This window comes from Pleuronectes platessa, chromosome 5 (genome assembly GCF_947347685.1).
Source record: "Pleuronectes platessa chromosome 5, fPlePla1.1, whole genome shotgun sequence".
NCBI classification, from domain to species: Eukaryota; Metazoa; Chordata; class Actinopteri; order Pleuronectiformes; family Pleuronectidae; genus Pleuronectes; species Pleuronectes platessa.
The window spans coordinates 20,480,167-20,506,053 of NC_070630.1; the positions used below are offsets into that span (position 1 = coordinate 20,480,167).

At 40.9% G+C, this 25,887-nt stretch overlaps 1 protein-coding gene across 1 annotated transcript in view; it reads right to left on the bottom strand.

The window, feature by feature from the left end:
• LOC128439735 (seizure protein 6) overlaps positions 1–25,616 on the bottom strand; it is a 133,141-nt gene extending 107,525 nt beyond the window's left edge. The window contains exons 1-3 of the mRNA XM_053422125.1: positions 25,573–25,616; positions 25,204–25,323; positions 24,162–24,253 (exon numbers count right to left, since the gene is read on the bottom strand). Of these exons, the coding sequence (XP_053278100.1) occupies positions 24,162–24,253; positions 25,204–25,323; positions 25,573–25,616 (256 nt within the window). The remainder of the gene's footprint in view (positions 1–24,161; positions 24,254–25,203; positions 25,324–25,572) is intronic.
• Positions 25,617–25,887: the final 271 nt, after the last annotated feature.

Here is a 25,887-nt window from a genome sequence, read left to right on the forward strand (position 1 = left end):
ATTTCCCATAAATAAGGTACTGTAATTTTGTTCCCCTTTAACTAATCAGTAATAATAAGTAAATCAAAGATCGTAATAATCATAATGTGAAAGCCACAAATACAGATATAAACATTGATCTCATTGGTAAACAAAGGAAAGTGTGGATGATGACCTGATGGTTCACCTTGTTTTCTTTGAGAAATTAACTTGTCTGTGATGTCACTGTGTTTCACACATCCCGGACATTACTGGTTATCACAGCTTGGTACGGAAATCATATCAGACCTTAGAGTAGCTGAAGAGTGCAGTTCCTCCACAGACCACAGAAAGGACTGTCCTCAGTGATGTGTCATCTAGGCGTTCTAACTGCAACCTGCAGACTCATGTCGGGATGAAGAAAAACAATCTGCCAGCAGCTAATTGAAACTGTCTGTATCTTTGTCACCAACCCTGCTCACGTCTCACGTCCCCAAAATGCCTTTCTTCCCCCTCCACCACACGTTGCATCTCCGCTTGTTTCGTCACAAGCATTCACCCTTGAGCTACAGATTAGCAATGCCAGCTCTTTGTGAAGCTACACAAAGCCCGAGCAATTAAAGGTTCTTCTCTTGCTTAACAAGCTCTAATCCAGACATGCTTTTATTGCATTTGATTTTGCTCGCTGCTTGTGCCAAAAACACTGAGAGACGGGGACCCTGCTCTTGCTCTAAGTGCAGCAGTAATCAGTGAGGATTCAGACACCGCTCAGGTTCTGGCGGCTGTCACTTTCCCAGCTACGGATGGCAAACAAATTAATGTAAAACAAAATTGCCCAAGAGAGAGCCTGGATCCACCTATCAAACAACAGCAAATGGAAATAGTTTGGCAGCCTCACACTTCAACAATGCCAGGAATTGTGATTTAGAGGGAAAGCACTTGCTGCAGTATCACAATGCAATGTTCTCGATGCGGGACATGTTTGAGTGAGCATACATTCATTCAGACCTCTGGAAATGACTAAATGTAAACTGGGCACACACTGATAACTGGATGTTGTGGCAAGCACACATGCAGGTGCCCACTGTTAACAGCGAAGTGGCTGGTGTCTGTGTGCACAGATAAAAAGCAGGAAGGAATTCACACTCTACAGTCAACGCGAAGGCTTGATGAAACACTTTGCAAAGCTATTTATTTGAGAAATGTCACGTTTACATGCAGAAACCATTGGCGTTCAGTTTGTAAAATTCCTTTCAGAAAAAAGTTTAATTATAGACTTTACATAATTATATGTAGATTTGAGCAGAGTGCAGAAACAATACATCTATTAAAATATGTCTTTAGAGCCAAAGTTCTCAAACGTTAATTGTTATCTAAAGACATGCAACCATTTGAGGGATTTAAATAAAATAGGATTTATAGATTATATAGGGAGATACAGCTTATCCTTAGTCAAAACGGAGTGTCTGCAGAGTGGATTTAAGCATCAGAATATTTTCAATAGACTGAAAACCTTCGAGGTAAATCTTTGACTCTGCTGGGTTTTAGCCCGGAAAATTATACTTGGTTGATTCTTGTTGTTCTGGGTTTGTACCCTCATGGTTGAATGCACTTATTGTAAGTAGCTTTAGATGTCAGCTAAATGAGATGTCTTGTAATGTTATTGCCTGATAAAGACTCAAAATATGACCTCTTTCAATGCAACACTCTTTTTTGGAGCTGAACGACAGTGAGAGACACATTTGCAGATGTAATGAGGTCCAATGTCCAGCTTTTCAGAATCAAATAATGTCACAAATGTTGTGAAATTCAGAAATATCATAACTATTGTAGCCTCAGAGCCAGTAAAGAGTTCAGAGTGGGGACATTCAGCCTGTTCATGGACCCGATATCCTGCTGTTGAACCAATTTTTTCTTTTAATAATTATTATTACATTATTTGAGGTTTTGTGTCATCTGGCTAACAGCGGTTTCTCCTAGAAGTTTCTAAGCTTAGTTAAGTACAGTAACGTTAGTCAGAGCCTTGTTCAACCGTCAACCGAAGACTGGGAGACTGCAAGTCTAATCCAGAGAGTCTAAGAAAGGTACAGGGCTAAAGAGCCTGGACAGCTCTCCATACATTGACACTGTACATCCGAGTATGCTAAGCCAATCATTTTAGCTTGCTATAACTAACTGGGTTGATTTTATTCCCTAAATTGTTCTATCATAGAGATCTTAGCATCTAGTACCATGATACTTCACCCATTATCTTCCACCATCACTCACGTTCACATTACGTCTTTGTTTGGTTACCACTCATGACAGTTTTGATGCAATGAGTAAGAGATAGTAAATACATATGTCTTCCATCCATTTGTTGCCTGTGTGTTTTTTTGAAGTAGAGAACAGGGATGCATTGAGTTGGAAGTCACAGCTTCTTATCTGAGACTGAGCAATTTAATTAAACTAGCATAATTTGCTCCAAAAGGAGCTGGTGCCCTCTTTATGAGTGCATAATAAATTCTGCCTTGAGGCCCCGCTATGCTAATAATCCTGTCAACACGTCTTGTAATCAACGAAGACATTTTGACATGTAGGACAGTGGGAAAAGTACAGGTTTTAATTGTCACTATGACAGAACGTCTGCTGTGTGAAAGGCCTATAAGATTACAACATGTAAACACTTCTCAGTGCTCTCAGGCTGTGTGATTATCTCTTTTGAAATGTCAATGAAATCATACATACAGAAAGTATTCAGATGCAGCATATTTCTATCTATCAATCTTTATGACAATGTGAAAATGCTTTTTAGCAGTAGGGACAGGGAGACGGGTCAGAACTGATGGAATGACTGTATCAATCCAGTTGGTATGTAGTGTGTGTGTGTGTGTGTGTGTGTGTGTGTGTGTGTGTGTGTGTGTGTGTGTGTGTGTGTGTGTGTGTGTGTGTGTGTGTGTGTGTGTGTGTATATGTGTGTGTGCCATTTTCAGTGTTTGCCAAATACCAGCTAATTAATTTACCAGAAAACACTTTAAGAACTGCATTGATTACACTGACGACAGACTTCCTCATTAGACAAAACACTTCAGAATTCACTTGGCACCAACTTGACATCTGTGCAACAAGCATGACAAAGTCAGCTGAAGATCCTGAATTACCTACTTTTAACAGCAGTACACAAACAAAAACAGGCACTGATATCAAACTTGTTTCAAGTGTCAGATGCATATTCAAGTAAGATACTGTGTATAATCAAGTATATATTTTTTTAAACATCGTACATTGAATCCAGAATCACATTTTAGGTTATCCTGTCATTTGCTTATTTTCTCCTGCTCTCAGTGACTATTAAATACTGGCACTGGATTATACCAATAGAGAAGAAAGGGGGAGGGCAGATGCATCAGGGAAGGAAGCTTGTGGAAAGGAACTCAATAGACTCAGACAGGTTTCTTGAGGAAGGATATTTTTGCTGTTTTATTATAGAATAAATTGTGTGGACTGAAACTCCAGAATTTAATGGGTTCCTCTCTGGTTCATGTCTCATCCCTTCACCAAGTTAAGAAAAATTCTTTCTTTCTTTTATATGTTTTACTGATAATTAAAGACACAGGTAAATCACAGAAGCGCTCTCTCGATCAATTTGTCATTTTCAATTGGATAGAATGGTGTGTATCGACCAAAAGCTTTCATTTCATATAAATATTCTATTGTACTTTATATTGTACTGCTCTGTAATCTTGGAGTACGCTAGGACAAGAATTTCCTTCGGGATTAATAAAGCCTTATTTGAACTTATCTTAATCACTGTGCCTCTGCTGTCATGGTAACGTCATGCTATGCTGTGTATCACCTGACGTTGTTGTTCAACTATTGCATCTATTTCCTGTAACAGTCATTTCTGAGTAACAAATTGGCTTAAACTTAAACCTTAAATTGTGTCTCATATTTTCCCTGTCTTACTCCAGAGATGAAAGCATTCCATTGAGCTCTTGAGAAAATATATTGATTCTCCAGCTCAGGTAAAGTCTTGCTAGTGAATAATTAATTATTTGGTAAACCTGCAAAGAAGTAATTCAGTTTGAGGCCTGCAATAAAATCTCCCTCTAACAGATAGTTATCGATTCTAGAAATCCAGCAACAGTAGATCGATTTCAAAAGTATGCAAAGAAGCCATTTCACTCCTAGAAGACAAATTTGATCACTGTAAAATACTTGACAGGTAGGTTGGCCATCCAATCATTTCATCTGGGACCATTACGATGATTGGATCAGCATTTTACAAGGCCTTCAAACAGATGACAGAGTTTTCTTGTCATTGTCAGAGTTTTTCACTCATTCATTGCTTTGGCATGAAAAGAGAATTTAAAGAGGTTTAACGAAAAATGCTTTAGCGATAAATTGTCAGCCCTGCCTTCAATGGGGATTATAATGATCCTTTTTTATTGAATCTGTTTAAGAGGATGTTTTCTTTTTATTTCATGGTCATTTTGGAGGCTGTAAGTTGTGGCGTTGTTGAACTGAACTGAGTTGCACTCAAAGGAGTTCCAATAAAAACTGTTAAAACTTATCATCCTCAAGGAGGAGGATTTACTGCAGCTCTGTTGTAGTGTACCTCATTAGTTTTATTTCAGCGTACCTAATAAATTGGCGAGTGAGTGTATGTGTCAGAGGGATCCTTTAGAATGTGTGCCCAAGTATCAGATGAACAAGGTCTGTATAATAAAATAAAGACTTTTTGAATCAGGGATGAAGCAGATCACGTGCTGCCTCTTAAACCAAAAATAGCAGTTTACAGTAATTTTTGGGTTTGAACCATTAAATCCCTTCTCTCCTCTTTTCTCCCACATTTATTTTTCCATTCAACCCAACCAGGCAAGGCAGATGGCTGCCCACATTGAATCTGGTGGTGCCAGAGGTTTCTTCAGGTTAAACTGGAGTATTTTTCTCCACAGTTGCCAATGCTTGCTTGTTGTGGGATATGTTTGGGTTTCCATATAATTGTGAAATGTATGTTGTAATTTGGCACTATACAAATGTTTTTTTAGTTAAGGGCCTTAAGAGATTTAAGATACATTTAAGGGACTAAACCTGGTCACGAATTGAAATAGAAAATATTATTATTGTCTACTGCTTGAAATTAAAATATTTAACGTAAATCATAGGATGCTCTTTGCAATTAGTCAATTAGTCAATTAGGCTTGAAAATCAAGCTCACTTGATTTTCATACATGTAATCAAGACAGTGTATATAGTGCAGCTCAAATAGATATCAGCTGTTTTACTGTGTTACTGTGTATCTAAACACATCAACTCTAAGGACATCAGTTTGACCAGTTTTAGGCTCAGTCAGCTTCTGATTGGTGAACTCGCCCCCATTCATCCTGGTGTCTGCTAGCTGTCTATCAGCTGTACGACAATATACTGCCAGTGTCCAGCAGCTTCAGTCCCTCTGTCACCTTGGATCTTTCCACCTACTGTGTCCACCAAGATCCAGACAGAGACTATTTGACTTCATCGAGAGGCTGGAGGGGGTGAAGAGAGGGTAAGGAAGAAAAGGGTTTCCAAAGAGAACAGCACTTGAGACTGAAAAGTAACAAACAGATACACACAGACAAAGAGTGAAATGGAGGACAACACAAGGAGGAGTCAAATATGAATGTATAGGCGAAAGTAGGAAGCAAAGTCATTACTTAGGCTGTGTCGGGAAGCCCCGAGCTAAGTAATCAGCGGCAGAATGCTGTAAATGTGGAGGAGGCGGTGGTCCTGTATAAATGAGATGCTGACAAGCCGCAATCCAATTAGATGAAGAAATATGAGGGGTGGTGAGATGTGGGACCTATCAGCAGCTGGCAGCGTTGGGGGAAGATCAAGTACTTCAGCACCTTAGCTGCTCAAGTGTTGAATCATCCGACACTCGCTATCGACACTCACACACACACTCATCAAACACCATGCAACACACATTTTCGGATGTGTTAGCATGTTAACATTTTACATTATTCTTTAATGGCTTTACAATAGGTGGAGCCTGTTATTGGGGTACTGCTTCACATTATATTATATGAATATTTAAAACATATAAGGACAATGACTACTTGAAATCTATACAACCAGACCTGTTGTATGCTGCCATGCTTTAAACAAAGCTTCAACACGACACGCTAACCTCAGCATGCTAACACTGGCAGTGTAATAATAACTAACAACAATTACAACCAACATGGTATTTACCCAAGTCAAGATCTTAATTTAGCATGTTGACATTTATCAGCAAACAGAGCTGGTTTTGAAAATGCTACTGACGGTTCAAATAATGCCGAGCTCCATGACAACGTATAACCTTGCTCGGGAGGTTGATATTTGTCAAAATAATTTAATAAACTCTCTGAAGATACAAATACATAATAAATGCATAAATTGTAAGTGATTGATAAAGAAAGACCTTAAGGTCCAAAGCTACATTGAAATGAAATGAGAATTTGAATTTGTAATAATTTTTTCTTTTTTTATCTGTTACCATTATACTTTAACATTCATCTCAGGTGATCTGATCACAAGTGGGCAGCTTTCAGTTGTAGCTTTGAATGCAGCCAAGACACACAGAGGAAGACATCAGATCAACACATTCTTTTAGTTTAAATGCAAATGTGTGCCGAGCCACATTAAAGCACCTCCTCCTCACCTGAAGTCCTCTGACGGTTTCAAATGGGTAAAATCTTGTTTCGTCGTAAAGCTGTGTCCAGCACATTGATTCCCTCAGCACTTTTTTACTTACCTCCTTCTCTCTTTCTCTTCCCCGCGCACACACAAACACACACTCTCTCACACACACACACACTGACTAAAAACAAGAACCCATTTGGGTCTTTGTAAATACTGATGATGTATGTATTTTTCTTTGCATATAGATTGAGGAAGTGAGATCTAATCACAACTACTGACTAGAGACACATGTGGAGATGCATTCTAATGCCAGTGGGAGGTGTATTAAGAGTCTTATGAGCAGATCACACAAGACACACATTACAGTTTTTCTCAGTTGTTAACACACAAAAAGCGAAAATTCTGCACAATTTGCACAACTTTCACTTCATGTACCAATCACTCGACCCAATTTGGCACTACTTCACACTCCCTTATCTGCATTAGACTCTGACTTTCATTCTTTACACTTACGTGTCAATTACACATCACCTTGTTGTCAAAACACTACACACAATGTTCAGTTGTTGCACACACTTATCAAGTAAAATCTCAAAGCATCAACCTACAACACACAAATACTCAAATCTCTAAACATTCAGGTCTGTTGAGCAATTTCACCGCATTTACACCGCCGAACAGGAGACTGAAATTGTAGATATGGTTTGTGAGAACAACTCTATCACACTCAAACAAATAAAAACTAGGATCCTGGCTGACCATGCTACATTTAGAAACGTCCAGACCGTCAGCCTCTCTACATTGGACTGTATTCTTCATATGAATGCCATGCGGATGAAACAAGTGTTCAGGGTCCCATTTGAACGGAACACAGGCATCAAGGAGTTATTGCGAGAGTTTGTGCTTGTAAGTACCAACATTCAGCACTGACACATGCATGTATTGTACCTGTAATTCAATATTGTTCCTTTTCTACAGTGTCTCACTGTAGCCCACTGTGTTGACCTCTCTGTGTCCATACTGTAACTTGCATTCTCATGCTGTCTGTGTCAGCGGATCCACGAGCATGATACAGCTCATGTGTTGTACCAGAACATCTTTATTGATGAGGTAGGATTCAACCTGCGGGCCATTGTTGAGGTCCCCGGCCAGCGTGGTGGGAACATCACAATGTGTGCTGCAATGAATCACCATGGGATCTTGCACCGTCATCCCCACCTAGGGTTCTATAACGCTCCCCGTCTCCTCGTCTTCCTGGATGGCCTGCATGACCTGCTGGTACCACCTGGCCAGATAGATGACCCACAGCGGATCGATCACGTTGTCATCTGGGACTATGTGAGCTTCCACCGGGCTGCTCAAGTGTGTGAGTGGTTCCAGGACCACCCACATTTTTTCTCCTTTCCTGAATCCCATTGAGGAATTATTTTCAGCTTGGAGGTGGAAGGTATATGAATGGAACCCACAGGACCGGGTCCCACTGCTCCAGGCCACGGAGGAGGCTTGTGGCGGCGTGAGTGTCGAGGCCTGTCAGCATGTGTGAGGTATTCAGTTTAATGTGTGCAGTTTTGAGAAAGCCGTTATTGTTTTGAAATAGGTGTGATAACAATTGTTAAAAACTGTAATTTTTGTGAAGGGGGGGGGTATAAACCTTTTTATGCTGCATATTTGTGTGCTGTTTTATGTTTGACTATGAAAAAAGTATGCCTACACTGAGACATTTTACAAAAGGAGAAATGGCTCATTCTCCAGAGTCATTGTCAATCATATGGTGTGTTCCATTTTGATGATTGTGTTTTCAATTTTGCACTTCAGTGTGCTGTAAATGCTTGGTAGTGTGCAAGTAAATGCTTAGTTGTGTGTACTCAATGAATGGTATGTGTGTGTCATTTGAAAATATGGCTGTGTGTACCAAATGAAAACACGAGTTCCATTTTGTGAACAGTTAAGAGATTTGATGAAAAAGAGTCATCTTGCAAAGGGAGTGTCAGGTTTAGCATTTTGTGTGTGAGGTTTTCAGTTGTCTGTGTGCAGTTTTGAGAAAGCCGTTATTCTTTTGAAAAACGTGTGTTAACAATTGTGAAAAACTGTAATGCCAGGTATAAATAGGACCATTGAGCTCTTCCTCCTCATGTCCTACCATTTTCCAGGGAATCAGTTGTAAAATAAACAACCCTCATGAAAAAAACTAAAATGATTTGAAGGTAGAGAGTTTGAAAATAAAGAAATAGAGAAAAGCACATGACGGTACAGTGAAATAAACCCCACCAAGTTATTTCGAAGAAAAACAGAAGAGAATTCCATTCGGGGGATTCAACACAGTAATCCCCCTCCTTTTATTCACAACCCCCACTGTCTCTCCACCCTCCGGTCCATAGCATGATAGAGCTGCTGTCATTAATTCTGTAGAATGGAGTGAAGATGAGAAAGACAGCAAGTCCCAATCTTCACAGCCATATACATGGAGCCTGGCCTCCTTTCATCTCCCCAAGACAAAAACACAAAGATACTATCTGCCATGCCTGAAACCCATTTCTCTGTGCTATTAGGAGCTGAAATGGGGTCCTCGAGAAGACCTGCAGGCCTGGAATCCTCAAAGCCCATAGGTCACTGGGTAGTTTCACCTGCACGAGTATTTTCCGCTCATAATCTGAATGAAAACTAATCAGTGGAGAGCGACACAAAGATAAGTAAACTTGTTTTGATAGAATGGATGACATTTTTATTTACAGCGGCCGGTGATGCAGACAGGAAAATGTTTGTTTAACCCATATTATTCTAAATGAATCTGAGGAGACAATCAGTGTCTTCTGTAAATGCAATACATTTCCGTTTCTATAGATATAGTTGTGATTCCTTTATGGTTGAACTGTACCCACCCACATTATTGCTTGTTTACCATATGTGTGTCATCATTTTCAGCAACGAAAGCAGTAACACAACAGTGTGAAAACAGTGATGTTTCTCCACATGAAAACATCGTACATAGATATGTACTCTCAAACAGGGGAGGGAAACAGAAAATCACACCAAACACTTCCTCTGAATCAATATGTGGCCGGTTCGGAAGCAATAACATGGTTCCCTGGGAGGGAAGAGAAACGAGGAAGAGAGTGGCTCTAACAGTCTTGAAGCCAGCTCAATTTCCACTGCTGGGAATGCTGGCAATACTGTGCTGTGTTCCACATGGCTGCCCGCCTTCGCCAAACTGACAGCCACAAAAATGAGTGTTTACTGCTCTCCGGCGGAGCAAGATAAGCCCACAGATGGGCCCTATCCACTCCAACAGGTCGAGAGAAGAGCCGTTGCAAAGTGGCAGAGGGTTGGATGGAGGAGATGGGGGGATGTTGATGTGGAGGTGGAGACTGGGGGGTGTGGTATGTTGGGGGGTGACAGTGGAGTGAGTGAGTGTGTGTGTGTGTGTGTGTGTGTGTGTGTGTGTGTGTGTGTGTGTGTGTGTGTGTGTCGGGGGGGGGGGGGGGGGATGTAACTGGCACCATTTTAACCAGTAAGTTAATAATTAATACTTCGGTATAAATAATAATAATCAATGTATTAGTGCTATTGCACATAAAATGCAAACATAATAGGATAAAAAACCTAGGTATGTGTATAGCGATGAATTGTAACGGTTTTAAAAAATGTGTGGTCCTTACGAAATGTATAATTTATCATAAATATGTTTGTGTGTGTGTGCGTGTGAATGTGTGTGTGTTTGTGTGTTTGTATGTGTGTCTGTGTGTGTGCGCAAACAACAACTTCACATGTAATGGTAATGTCACATTAACCTGTGATCTTACTGCAATTTAAAATTGCATTCATTTGTAATCAAGTTCAGTTCTCACATCGCATAAACTGGTTTGGTCCAAGACGTCTGAAAGTGTCAAAAAGCTAAAAGTGGTATATTAGCAGTGACTCCCAGATCTTGGCTGATTTGGTTGGACTGGAACATGTCAAGGAATAGATCCAGTCTGATTTGTTTTGACGTCTTCTCTCAGATAGGCACATAGGGTGCTCTGCCTTCCTTTACCTGGTTGAAAAAGGGAATGTATATCTTCCTTGCAATCAGAAATGATGTAGGTTACATGATTATTTGCATATAGAGCAGGGAAGTGACCTCCGCTCACAAGTGGTCACTTGAGATGCATGTTGAGATGCATGCTAATGTCAAGTGTCACCACCCAAGTCGCATGTTGATGCCAGGTATGAACAGGTCCTGTAAGATCCAGGCTTCAAGCAATCACCTCGGGAGATTAGACAGCCCTCAAAACACAGAAGAGACAGCAGGGGGTTACGCGCAGTTGTGCTTGTAGCTGTTTGAGGAATCAGGCGGCCTGGCAAGTGTGAAATCTGAGTGAAGCCAGTGGAGTGGAAGGGAAAGGACTGTCAACATCCAGTGACAAGGAGAGCAGAGGGAGCCCAGATGAAACACTGACATTGTAAAGACCTTTGAACTTAAGATGGAGAGGGACACTGGCGGCAACAAGGGTGCTCAATGGGAAAACAAGCCGCACACTGATGTTTCACATGGTTCCACGTACGTTTCGGCAGAATGGAGGCGATCCTTGATTTCCCAAGTGCAATTTTTAATTACTGAAGCGTGAGAGAAGGAAAGCCACAGGGATTAATCCAGGAGAAAAACAAGAAGTCCGTTGTAAGTTTATTGGTGAATTCCACCCACATTTCAAACAGTAAAAAAACTCAAGTAGATGAAGTATCTCTTTCTGGTGTGATTAAAACACTCTCCCACTAAGCAATCTGCATATCATTGCAGTGACCAGAATAATTCAAATATAGGACGTAGACGCAGCATGTGGAAATTGCTTTTGAATTATTGAGGGGTCCCTTTGTCTAAGAGGAACCCATCGGCAGCAGGTTCAAGTGTGCTGCTTCCTGTCTGTGTTATCAGGCCGTCAAACGGAACCCGAGCACAGCTACCTGATGATTTCCCCGACACATGGGAGATAACTGACAGCAGACAACCGCTGATTCAATCGGAGATGGGCACGCAATCTTGCCCCCTCGAGTCGCTCATCTTGCTGCGACAGGCAGCAACACTGGGTGGAGATAACAAGACGGGGAAGGCAGAGCCGGGAACCCTGGTGCAGACCGCACGGATCTGTTTCTCTCAACGGCTGCATGCGGTTTAATCAGACATCGAAGAGACACAGATGAAACAGAAAGCAGAGGGGGGAGAGGGAGATGGAGAAAAGAGGTTTGTGTGACAGCTGCACCAGCGATGACAACACGTACAAAAATAGTGTCAAAATAAAAGACAATATTTGTAGTGGAGAAATCGCTGCTGCCTCTGTTGTTTTCTAAAATTAAAATCTGAACATCTTTATGGTACACATTAGTGTGGTTCTGTACTTTGTTGGATACATTTTGATGTGTTTTCATGTGATATGAAATGTGTATGTGCAGGTTTTGAAAGGTGCTGGACATGTTTATGAGCAACTCAAGTTGAAGCTTGATTTGTAACTTTTGATTTAAAAACTTATCGTACCAAAATGAAAAAAAGCAAAAATGATATTCTAAATAGGTTTCCAGCTTAAACTGAGTTTAATCACAGCTAATGGAAAAGATTCAGCACCATGTGTGGGTCTCTTAGGCCTTTGCCCAATGGTTCCTGAAACAAGTGAAATGCTGAAACATTAGGTCTGCCATGTAAATCAGTAAAAAGAAACCAGCATTTGTTGCCTTGATTTAAGATATTTCATCATATTTAGATTTGGCATTTTGCAGTGGAGCAGCTCCTCCATCTCCATCACCTTGTCTCTTTATTTTTTCCTCCTTTTGTCCTTTCGCTCCTCATCTTGTCTCGTATCTCTTTCCATCCCAAACCCGAGCTTTGACTGATTCAGACTTTTCGTTTCCCTCTGTGTGAGTGAAGAAAGTAAACACAGGCGCAATCGATATTTATATGCAAATGTTACCAGCCCCAAGATAATCTTGCACTGAGATGAAAAAATATACGGTACCTCATTTTAACAAGCGTTTCAACCCTTCACACACACTGAATTTCATGAAAAAAAGTTTAACTCCTGTTGACATTTTGTTAGTCCGACATTGGGTGGATGGAAATAATGTTAGCTAAGTAACAAGCCATTTTACTCTATTGAACCCAACTTGCTTTCATGATGATCATCAGATAATAAGAGGTATTTTACAGAGTACTGGTGGATGACAGATTCAGCTGCCTGTCCTGTTTGAAATATTACTCAATGACGTGTACGATTATTTAGTAACCACAAGATCGTTCTCTCCACAGAAACATATGACACCGGGGATCAGATCCCAAGTCAGTTATCTTGGTGTGGTAGAGTGATTTTATTTCATGTATCTTACAGAAGTCAGAGGTCCAGACCTCGGCCATGTACTGAAGGTATGTTTATCATGTATCACAAGGTTGATTTGAATTGATATATTACATATATTTTGAATTCAAACTAATCAAACATGTTGACTGACAGATATGTGTATGTGTTGCATCATTAGTCTGCTGGCTCTGATGTTATGTTGGTTGCTACACCTGCTGCCTTAGCACCATTGAAATTAAATTGCTGATGCTGAATAATGCAAATCCCAGTGTCCACTTTAATAAACCAGAGATCCACTTTGCTTGAAACTGTACAAAGCAATAGAATACATCAGTAGTACATATATCGTATTTACTATATAAGAATAAAAAATATGCTTGTTCCACATTAGAATCAGTACTGACACAATACGTTTTATGATGTTTCTGTTCTGAGGATAAAAATTGAGAAGCCCGTCATCATAAATAATTAAGATCTTGCTGTACTTGGTGCACGATTTAGATGTTCGGTAAATGTGTCGTTCTAATTTTAGCAAGACCTTTTATCAATAGAACACTATGTTGTGTTAATGTTACTGGCCTGTGTCCCTCTTGGCTGAAACAAACCAGCAGCAGAACACAATAACACTGCAGTGCTTCAACTGCAATAACAACGTCCTTAATTCATGCCAACAAAGTTTTGGGTCTAGCTCAAGAAAGCAAACACAATTACCAAATCAATTATGGTCCGCTGATTACTCTTGATTTATAATTACTGAGCTCGGGGCCCGCGCTGCTTTTTAACATTAATTCAATAAGCTTGTTTGTGCAGAGCGCTGGCTCGCGGGCAGCTGATTGGCAGTTGGCAGGCTGTGCAGGTGCAGGGCCTTGGCCTCCGTTTCCTGCCTGACTGACAAAAAGGCTTGTTAAACAAACTCACAGGGACAGACGGGCAGTCTCAGGTAGCAGGAGTCTCCCAGTGGGATACATGACCTGCAGGGCAGCAGTGAGATGAGGAAGACATATATGACCAAACTGTAAAACCAGACCCTGCTGTTTGTTTTCCCTTTCGGACCAGCTCCCGATAATGGGAGAGTAATAAAAGGTGGCCTTCAATTAACATGGCAGTGATCTCTAGCCCATATTTTTTATCCAAAGATGTGACATCTAGATGCTGAATACCAAATCGCCCCTTATAGAGTCAAAGAGAAAAGTGCAGCACATATATGTACTGTATGAATGTGTGTGTTACTGTGTGAATGTAAACATTTTAAGTAGTCTTCAAGACTAGAAAAAGTACTAAACAGCCTATTCACATTTATCGTTATGACCAAAACCTCTGAGACTTGGTTCAGACCAACACAGCACAACACAATTATGGAAGCTGATCCATGTTTCTGAGGATTAACAGCACTTTAAAAGACCACACCAACAAATTTGCAAATTTCTTACCCTTCAACTATAGAAACATGTTTTAGTTTGATTCTCAAGCAGCTGTGCTCAAGTCAGGAAAGCCTGTGCTTTTAGAAGGATTTTCTAAAACACAGCCTCTATCGTCCCCTGGATACTCTCACAACACTATAAATTAATGACGCAGCCACAATATTAAAACTTTGTGCGTAACATTTTCACAACTTTTTTCTGGTGGATTATGTTGAATGTTGTGGTTCTAATGAGAAACAGTGTCCCTCCCTCATCTAAAAGACACAGATGTATTTGTCAGAACATGATGAACAGTTTCTATAAAACCAGATTAATGGCCAAATTATGCCGGATCAAAAATTTGCTGCTGGGTCCTTATTAACCTTTATTGACTCCCGCTCTTGGAGAAGTAAATACAGTACTCACCCCAGGTTAGTTGTATCACCTGGCACGAAGATTTACTAGTGTACGCTTGTCTTTTTTTGAATTTTCCAATCACATATTCACGTGGCTCCAACAAGCCAAGAAAAGAGCAGATTTGAAGCTTTCTTGAGAGAGAAACGTGATGTAAAGCACATTTAGACATAGCACTGCCAGACAGTGGAGGTGAGAGATAGCGCCTGCTGAATAGAGCTGCAAACATTACACAGATGGATTTAATAATGGGAAAGTCAGGGTATAATACAACACCTGAGTGGGTGAGAACTGTGTTGAGCATTCCTGTTTTACAGGCTATACACCAGAATAGCTGTGTTTTACTTTCAGTAGAGAACATTCCTTTTGAATAAGCTGGACCCATTACACAGAGAATCCATTTACACCTGACATTCATATCCAAAATGAAAATAGCCTACATATGATGACAACCTGGTTACATTTACAACTGGTATGCTTCTTCAGTGTCCATATTGAAATCTGACATCTGAGATCCAATCTGTCTCTTAAGCTCAAGTCAAGCATCCTCCTTATTTTCTGCAGATCCAGGAAGACAACAAAAAACAAAAAAACAGATAGCAGAAAAATAGAAGATGGAAGCCATCAAGGAAGCTGCCTTTTGTGCTGTCTGCTTTTTGATTGGTCACACCTTCCCTGCATCCACAGGTATCTTGAATAATATGAGGACAGAGGACAGGACCACTCTTTGGGTAAAAATGCAACTGCATTTGCACTTGTGTACAGTTTGGTCAAAATGTGCCCTTGACCACCTCCAGAGGTTGTCTGGCCAATCAGATCACAAATCATCCTCAATGTATCTAATAGGTGCAAATGTGGTCAGACTCTGATTACAATTCAATATCTCAAAGCACATTTTAAGATGTAAGCAGGGTACGAGAAGGCTCCATTCTCCCAAACCTTCCCTGCTCCTCACATGCACCCACACATGCACCACAGTCCTCCAAAGCAAACTATCCACCAGCTGACCATGTGGTAGTTCTAAGTAAACAGCAAACAGCATGCTTAGCTGATTTATTACATTGCAGCAATCCAGCCATATCAACCATTTAGCTACCTGACCTTAGCAAACAACAAAGCAAAAGCTTCACCAGCTAACATGAACAGGCCAAATACTGCTGACTTCAGCATTAACTGTAAGATCTGATGCGGGTTATGTCTATGCTGCTGTGAAATGAAAACTATGAAAGCCTCTTCAATGACAAGCCACAGGAGAAGGACAGAGGCACCTCACAGTGCGGAAGAACAATAGATTAGTTACAAGCTGAATAAATAATTCAGAGTGCAGCATCAGCGAAGCTGATTTTTATGAAGCCTCAGAAGACAAGGTGACACCTGTGAGGAAAAATAGTCTCCTGGCAAAAAAGTTAGTTCAAATAGCCGAATATTTTCATCGCTTAATAATTTATATTCCACTGTAAAAAAAATAGAAGAACTAAATAGAAAAGAAATATAAAACACAAAGTCAAAATGGGGTTACATAAGCACCAAATGGACTGTGAATGTCATAGCAAAATATTGTTTTTTGACCGTCTTAAAAATGAAACGGAGGACAGTCCAACTCAGCATTGGAGGCGCCCTTCAGATCAAACAGACAGCGAGGATATGTGAGCTGATGACCTGATTAATTTAAAGAAATAGCGTGACTGACAGGTGACCTGCAGCCAATCTGAGGAGGGCTGTTTTAGACAGGGTAAAAGGGGTGCTGTTTTAAATGATCCTTGTGGTATTTTAACCAATTTTGTTTACAGACATTTCATTTAGACCCCAAGGAACCATTTCAACTTGCGGTAAAATGGGCGTAATATGTCCCCTTTAAATTACTGGCAGCTTGTCAAACCCACTGGCATTATATCGATAAATATGAGACACGCTGTGGTGTCAACTGGCTGCAATATTTACCGGTGGTATTTTAACACCCAGAGCAACTGCTTTGGCAGTGTACTGACATGAAGACATGACAAGTGACATGTAGACCTATTATAAGATGTAACGTAACCCTTTATTAGTCCCGCTGAGAGGAAACCTGCCACATTACAGAAGTGAAGGGAAAGTAAAAATTGAAACATCAGTCAGTAACAAATCCAACAATATAAACACACGGAATATAACAAGAAAATAAAATACAAAATGTAAACATATATATATATACTGTGTACCAGGATTGCACATATAACATTGAAACATTTGGAAAATGTGTTTTTCACAGTAAATGAGGTTCAACCTGACGAACTGGACTCAAATCTGGCACCTATTGAATCAACAGAAAGAGATGCACAGCCAACTGCACACACACAAGGGTTTTGTATGCAAGAAACACCAATAAGATACTTTGATAGATATTTTGTAGTTTTTAAATGAATCAGATATGTTAGTAGAGCGCAAACATGGGACTGCATATTGAGATTCAGTTTTCTTAAGCTAGTGCCTGGAATGGTCTGTTTGCTTGTCCTGTGGAAACACTGATTTAAGCTTTCATTCTGAAACTGTAAAAGTGACCTGCAGTCATTCAGCTGTGGCCGGTAAAGACTGACTACAGGACTCAGTTTACAGAACCCTGAGGCCGCTCCACCTCTGCTGCACCAAGAGTCGTTCACCTGTTTAGCCTGCTCGAAGTTCAGTGAAGCACCACTCAGTCCAGTTCAAGTTCATCTGGGGAACCATTATTGTTGGATGCGTCTTTTGTCATGAACGTCAACGTCAGTTAAGTCTAGTTCAGGCTACTGCTGCTTACAGAGAACTGATCACCTCTTAATTTTAATTTTAGATATTCAATATTGAACATATTGCCTGTCCAAATCAGTCAGAATTCAACACTTTCCTGGGTCCTTAACAATACACATACCAAGTGTGAAGACGATAACATTAATGGTTCTCAAGACAGACAGACAGACAGACAGAGGGTGGATAGATTCACTGACTTCAAATAAACCATTTTTTTCAAGCTCAATTAGTTCAAGTCAATGGTAAACAGTCAGTTTTTCACCACAGTTGTTAATGTGCCAAACAATTACACATGGCAGGAAGAGTTGAAGGCAAAAAAATGCATGACCGATGCTCACCAATGACAATCACCCAGCTTATCAGCCAGCAAGAAAGAGCAGCTTCTTATCACAAGCGCTGACAATGTACTCTGGGAAAACTGCTGAACCCAAGGGAGTCAGTCACAAAAACTGCAGTGTCCAAGATGTCAATAGTTCGTCCTCCGGAGAGCATTAGAGCTCAGCCAATTTCATGAGATCTGCCCATGAAATTTAAGCAAAGAGGTTCTGGAGGAAAGGTCAGTGCAGGTCACCAGCAACATTAGGATTGATCTTCTGTGGACCATGACCACTTAGAGTGAATTACATGACTACCTGGCCATTAGATGTTCATATGCGGTATCTTGGAGTCATATATCTGAATCTCTCCAGCAGGCATTTCAGTGACAGAGATGTATAAAAGTGCCATATTCTAAAGAGCACAAGAGTAACGGCATGTGACAACCTTTTCACATGGTCCTCCATCTTCTGTAGCATCAAAGTAATGTATCTTTTGTAAAAAAAAAAACTTATTTTTTCAATGTTTCGCTGTAGTTCTACCTTCCAGTCTGTGTGGAGCATGTCTGTTTTGGAATAGGGCACTAACAGCTATACTATATGTCCACACACACACACACATACACACACACAGCACTCACACTGAGGTAATGGAGGCATTACTGTGAGTGATGGGCCACGCCGGACTGCCCCACTCTATCACCTGCCTGTCTCCAAGACATTTCCATTTGCTCACCACACCTAGGCAACACTCGTACAGGGAGGAGAAAACGAAAAAATACAGTCAAGTATTTTGATTTCCACAACCCTGCTACTGTAGGTCCACGAGATGTGCTCTGAACACCTTTATTTCTGAGACATGCTAATCCAATATAATCTCATTCCATCAGCCGGGCTCGGTGCAACGCGCTGTGCATGGAGCTTCATTAGTTACCTGAATGACAGGTTCAGACCTCCACACCGCGCCTTGGTATTCTGGTTGGTCAGGCACACGCACGCTCTGCTGGCTCATCTAGAGCGTTCATGCATTTTTAGCTGCCCAGCTACATCAGTATGGAGACTAGGATAACACACTGTTCTGAGTCTTTACAGATTGCTCTTATTATTATTGTAAAAAATGGCCTTTTATCTAGCACCTTCTGTATTTTCAGAGCAAATTCATATTTTCACCATCCTTAACTGGTGAAATTTACATTACAGAGCATTTTTATTAATACAACTTTGGTTTTGTTGGGAGTAGAGAGGCCCTTCTATGCAAGTCAGTTAAAATTCCTCTCACAGCAGAAATTGTGCTCGCACATATTTAGAATTTACCCTTGACCCATTGCAGCTGAAAATAAGCGTGCTCGCCCTTCCAAACACCACCAACATCCACACCGCAGTCCCATTCCTGGTTCCTGCACCAATGTAATAATGTCCTATCCTCCTATCATTTCCTGTTGGGGAAAAAAAATATTTCACCCTGCATTCCTGCATGGGACAGCATTTTGAGACATTTGAGCTTAGTTCAGTCATTTCAAATTCAGAAAGAGCAGGTTGAATCAACAGAATTCTGCAGCGTTAGCACTTCTGGTGCAGGAAATACTCAACTAACTATAGTGACAGTGTGCTGCTTTATTTATAATGCATCACGTAGGCACTTACATTAAAGGGGCAAACACAGTACCTGATGACGGTGCGTAAGAATGTGCTGATATGTCAAAGCATGGCAAATGCAAACCTTGACCATAACACATTTTTTATTAATGCCCTTATGATGCTATGTTTTTTAGTATAAAAAGGAGTAACATTTTTAACATGGCAGGCAGAGGGCCATGCAGCTTGCAGGTTATCAACACTTCCGTATTTCTTCTTAAGTTATAAGGGAAAACCCAGGACTCCAAACAGGAGAGGCATTATGTAAGGCTGCTGTTTTGTCTCAGTAAACACAAGAGGCTTAATGGGATTCACGATTATCCTCCAAGGCTAGCTGCAGCAAATCTTTCACTCATCCCTTTCTACAGGCGGAGAATATTGATGACAACAAGGTAGCAGCAAAACATTTTTCTGCAGATCTGGTCGAGAGCCAAATACCTTACTCCAGACACAACAGGAAGGTCAAAGTCTCTGTGACCACTGAGCAGGGACATGAAGCTCTGTCGCCAAGCTGGGATTGATAAGGGATTCTGATCATAATTTAAAACACTGCGAGCAAGACAAAAAGAGAGACATGGTAACACATGACTGTGTAAGCAGTGGTTATTGTCTTCTATTTTTTTAGTATATAGTTATGTGAAGGATTATAATTTAAAATTCAGTTATTATATTATAGATCCCAGTAATGCTCCAGTACATGAAGCATTGAGCACAGAGAGAAAAATTCACTTCACTTGTGGTATGAAGAGCAACTTTATATTTGGCTTTAGGGCTTAATCAAAGATACAATTCAAAGAACGTTTTACGTTTTAATATGATGGATATGAGGAAATTAAAAGTATCACATGGAATAGACCGGAAAAATCTACCTTTTAAAGCATTTTCCCAAATAAAATGAATTATAATTGAAGCTAAGGTTGGTAATCCTATAAAAGCAAGCAAGAGGCAACTCTTTGAAAATATGCAAACCAATGCCTTGTTACCACAACGCCACCAAAACACATATACGTGCACTGGTAACAGCAAGAAGCAGACATTTTGGTGACTCGCTCGCTAACTTCTGTCTATCGTCTACGCATCAGCATTGTAGGCCACGTCCCTCCAGCCTGCAGTGAGAGCAAAGGCAGAGTGCAAGACAAGCAGGTCAGTTAGTGACAAGCCAGCAAATCATTTCATGCGGATCAAAAGAACGGTCGTATCTATTACACACCAGCAGGGGCTAAGAACTTTGGCCTTTTCTCTTGATTTCAGACAACTTTATTTATTGATAGCTATTGAAGGATGAAGAGGATTTCAACGAATAAGATAACAAGGGTTTCAGAGACAAATTCCCAACCCTACATTAAAGCACTATCAATACATACGAATGTATACTGGAGGCACATAAATGGTATTTCTCAAGATGCCTTATCGGACCCTGCTTTCCATGAGCTCATATAGGATTATGCACACGAAAAGGCCATGTTGTGGGGATTTGGAGAACAGTGGCATATCTCCACTGTCAGGCCGCTTAGATCAAAGCTCTATATGTGCACTGGCATTTCCTTGTTGCACTGGGATTAAAAGAGCCGGCTACTTCTGGAGAGGCCACTGTGTTATGGCACTCTTACCCTGCTGCAGCTACTTAAACCTGCTGAGTTCTCAACAGACCAACCCTCCCTCCTCAGCCTGTCACAAGTCACTGACCAAAGCTCTGAGTCAGCCGCTGGATATCCAGCACATGTCAGGGGAAAATAGCTTTCGTGGCAGCAACCATCGTGTCACCTGAGTGAAATGTGGCAGAGGTGGACACAAAGCCCATTTACACATTAGTGCACAGTCCGACCAGGGGTTTATAAAAGCCAAAGTGGAAGTTATCCAACCTAAATAATAAAGTTTGCATTGTGTTCCAAGAAATCCCAAATAAGCTTGATAAAGATGTGTCCGGCCCTGATGGTAAGAAACATTAGAGAAATACATTTTCACCGATGGGAGACCTAACCACAGCAAGACATGACCTGGCTAGACCTGAGGCAAACAGATGCAAAATGAACAGACCTTAAGACAGAGAGAGCACAATCACTGGCAGCACGATGCCACTATCAATTAATTTGAGCTATTTTATGGAATAGAACAGAATTGCAATAATATGAAACCAAGGTCCAACAGTTGCCTTACGAAATCCAGATTTTCCTTTCGGATCCACACCAAGTCGCACACACTCACAAATATCAGCGCGCTAAAAATTCCCAAATTTCCTCAAGATCTGTGAATACATCTATGAGAAACCAACACAAAATGAGAAAAATGCTCTACACCACAATATTAAAGAAAATGAAACAAAAATCCTGGATCTGCCCACTGATCCAAATAAGGCATTGCGTAGCCAATTGGTCATAACATGCACAGATGGACAAAACACAATGCTCTCATCTATTTACTGTCATTTTAAAGAATACATTTGCTTCTGATTCTGCTAACACCTGCTCAGCTTCAGCTCCTTCAGCACATCTAAGCTGAAAGATGCACTGTTACCATCTTTTTGAATTGCAATTTTTCGTAGAGGTCAGTCTCAGTAGAGAGAAACACCATTTGTTCATAACGAGCCACCACAAGTCAAATGTTTGTGTGTTTAAATCTAAATACCCCCTCGGGTTTTTCTCACCTGGAGTCTTTCCAGGGAGCCATATCAGGGGCTCTGTTTGAAATCCAGCAGGTATTATTGAGCTGTGTTTAAGGTATTAAGTAAAGCCCTGTGGATCCGTTCACTGTGCAACGACTCCTGTTAATTAAAGAGTGCACTGAGCCGACTGGAGGTCTCAGGGGAGAGTCCACTGGTCACACTCTGCTCAAAAAGTCAAACACTGCCAGAAGTCGAAGATCAGCTTTAAAGATCATTAATCTAGCCCAGCCCCATTCCCTGGCAGCGCCCCAAGGGACCCGGGGGATTGGGGCTGACCAGTATTCCCTAAAGCAACGCTGAACCTAAATTCTTCAGGGAGAGCTAGTTCCCCCACCCAAATCGACATTTTTGCTCCATTAAATCACAAGATGCTGTCCGCATTGAGCCTTTCAGGGTACAGAGTGATGAAGACACACAGTAATAGGGCAGCTTGAAGAATAGCTCGCAGAGAGGAAACTAATACTCGCATTTTTTCCCTGCACGGTGGGGAAGATAATGATGCTTCCAGTGCATCAGATTAATCTGGGACAAACTGGATCCCACGAGAGCTTAATCTAGTTTAATTAAGCCCACCTCTAATGAGGGATGGCACCTAGTTAAGAGGGAAGCTGGAGCAAACTGGACGACGAACATCTTTCTAAAATATACAAAAACATAATATTTACCAAGTTTCTGTCCCTGGACACAGATGCATTAAAGCTCTCCCTCATTGAGAACATGCTGTAAAGACAAAGCTGTTAGATTCTATTGTTTGACTGATTCCCTGCACCCGTCTGTGTAACTGCCCGTAGTCTTGGAGTCCACTTAAGTGATTCCCAACCTGGGGGTCCCGACCCTCATGGGGGTTCTTAGATAGTGTCCGGAGGCGCCAGATGGTTTTGGAGAAATAAATATAATAATAAATATATTCTAAAATAAAATTGTCTTTGCCACTGATAAAATCTGCTTGCCTGATTAAAGTGTTGGGTTACAACTCATTCTGATTTATGTTATTCCAGTTTAGGAGAGACATTGAAGTGAAGCAGCCATTCACCTGCCCTTCTCCTTCTATCAGCGGTGCTACTGAAGCAATCATGGATCGATGCTGATAGAGCACCTGCTACTGGGTGCTGAAACATTTGAATGTGAGTGGCTACCTGCTCTTTTTTTTCTTCAGAACAAATTTGTCCAACAAAGTGGCCTTGCTGTATGTTTTTCTTTAGACCTTGACAGAGTAAAGGATATTAGCGATTTCACAAATTGTAATTTTTTTTTTAAATGATTGACAGAATACACCATTCTTCGAAGTTGCCTTAATTCTGGTGAATTTGTCCTGAAATGAAAACACCTCTGGAAAGAAGACTATCCATCCAACTGTTAGATGTAACACAGCAGCCAATCACACATAGAGACAAACAGCCATTCACACAAACAATTATGTTATATGTATATATATAATAGGAGCCAATGGAGATACTTGTCTTCAAAAAACAATAATAGACATGATAAAGACCTATCCACAAAAATATTGAAATTCTTTATTTAAGAACTGCAAATATATTCTCAATTCTCTTTTTTCTTTTCATTCCCCCTGATCTTCCATACAATATAAAATGGTAAAATGATTCCTATATATATTATGGTACGTGTGTGGCCTAGAGCAGCCGTGTGCAGAGTGGGGGAGTTAAACTACAGAACAAATGATGTTGGATTTTCAATGCACTATTGTTTTAACAGGCTGAAACAGAAGACTTCGATTCTGTTCTCGTCGTGCCGACGCTACACGTTACTTTCAAACACACACTGGCCTCCCACTCAGTCAGGCAGCAAGGCAGTGAGTGCCGCTCCACTGATATGTGGCTTCATGTCTTCTTCATAAATTTACTGTCTCTTCCATATATCTAGTGTATCTGCTATGTTGTCAGAGCTGATACAAGTCTCCTGCATCTGAGGTCAGAGGCTAACTCAGCTGCTTGTATGTCATACCAGCAGGTAGGACTCTACCAGCCCTGATATGGGAGGCTTTGTTTCGAGTGTCAAACAAAACCCGACCCGGTATTAAACATACCTGACACCTCGGCGCTCCAACATTTACACTCCATAAAATACGGATGGCGGGATGCTGCTGCAGTCAGTCTCACTAATGCTGCGTTAAACGACCTGAAGGATCAACAGTGAAACACTGTAGGAGACTTCAGGACAACAAACACCTTGTCAGATGGGGGAAAGGTGTGTTGCTCTGATAAGTTGCTTTTAGAGATGTGCAGAGTCTTTTGGAAGAACACAGCCCTGCCCTGTCCGAAAAAGAAAAGATGCATACTACTGATACTGCATGTTTAGCAATTGATACACTGTAAGGTAACAAATGGACTTTAATTACCGTTAGGGAAAGACAGTGTTTGTGGTCACTTCGGACTCTTCTGATATTCAACCACTATTTTTCCCAGTGACTAACCTGACCTTTAAAGAATATTTGATCTTGTTCCTGGATGCTCTGAGCACCAATTACATTGAGCATTTTAATGATACTGACATCCAGAGCAGTGTTAATACATTTAGGATGCATTCAAATCCACTTATGCCAGTTGTGCCAACGCATGTTTCAAAACCTTGTGCTTCTGAATAAATCATGGGTGTGTTTTCAGTGTAACATGCAAAAAAATTATCACAGTGGGATCTCCAGTTTCCTTTGAAAGCCAGGTTTTCAGATCACTGTTATAGCAGCAAATCAGTAATATGAGAGAATGCTTCTCTACAGAGGAAACTGATTTGATGCAAAGTGAAAACATGAACAGATCATCTGTTTGTGTAACAAGTAGTGTACATGTGTTGAGCTCTTACTTATAGGTTCATATAACTGTCTTGATAATATATCTTCAAACAAGTGAAATACTGCACCACTGACTTCAGATCAGTTATTTGTTTGTCAGTCATGCAATTACTTTATGCTACCTCGTAGTAAAATGCACCAAAAATGCACCTGGCCATACCTGATTTTAGGACCAACAAACTAGTAAAGAGATGTAGGCTGCAGACAAGGCCCTTATTTTGGTTTCTATTTTAAAGTCTGCAGCAATTAGCTCAGAACCATGAGTATGAGGAGTTTTTACAGACAGGTGAAAAGGTCGATATCTGACAGCGGCCCAGTGTGAGGCATCAGAGCAGTTCTCTTCACTGCTGCTATGGCCCTGCTGTCACCACTTGTTGACTCTGCCAGACAGAACTGGAGGCTACAGAGAGGAACGCAAAGAAAAATGGGAGGTTTACTAAGCATACAACTCATTAGCCTTGGGGTGATGGATAAACACCAGATATTAGCGTCCCCTTCACCCCAGCCCATGTGTCAGTCAGTCAGTCTATGAGGCCTCTAGAGAGGCTGCAGCTGTCACACTGTCCCTCTTGGGGCCAATTGAAATGCTGTGACCTTGGGAGAGAAGACTGAACTAATATGTCAGCCGAGGGCCAGGAGGGGATTTCACCTTCCTAATGGAAAGCTCCCAGAGAGCTTTCTGAGAAATGGCATGGCGTTAGGTGCCTCCCATTTAGATTCATGAAACTCAGAGGCAGGAGGAACCAGGCACACAGCCTCTCAAAATGTCTGCAGACACACAAAGACATGCACACACACACGCAAACACACATACACAGTCACTTAACGCCCAAAAGAACTCCAGAACAGTTTTAATGTTACGACGATGTAGAAAATGTAACACAAAACACACCATGACTTCACCCTAGAAGCCTTTATTCAGCCGAGCACAAAGAAATGTTTTCCAAAATAGATCCTCACAGAG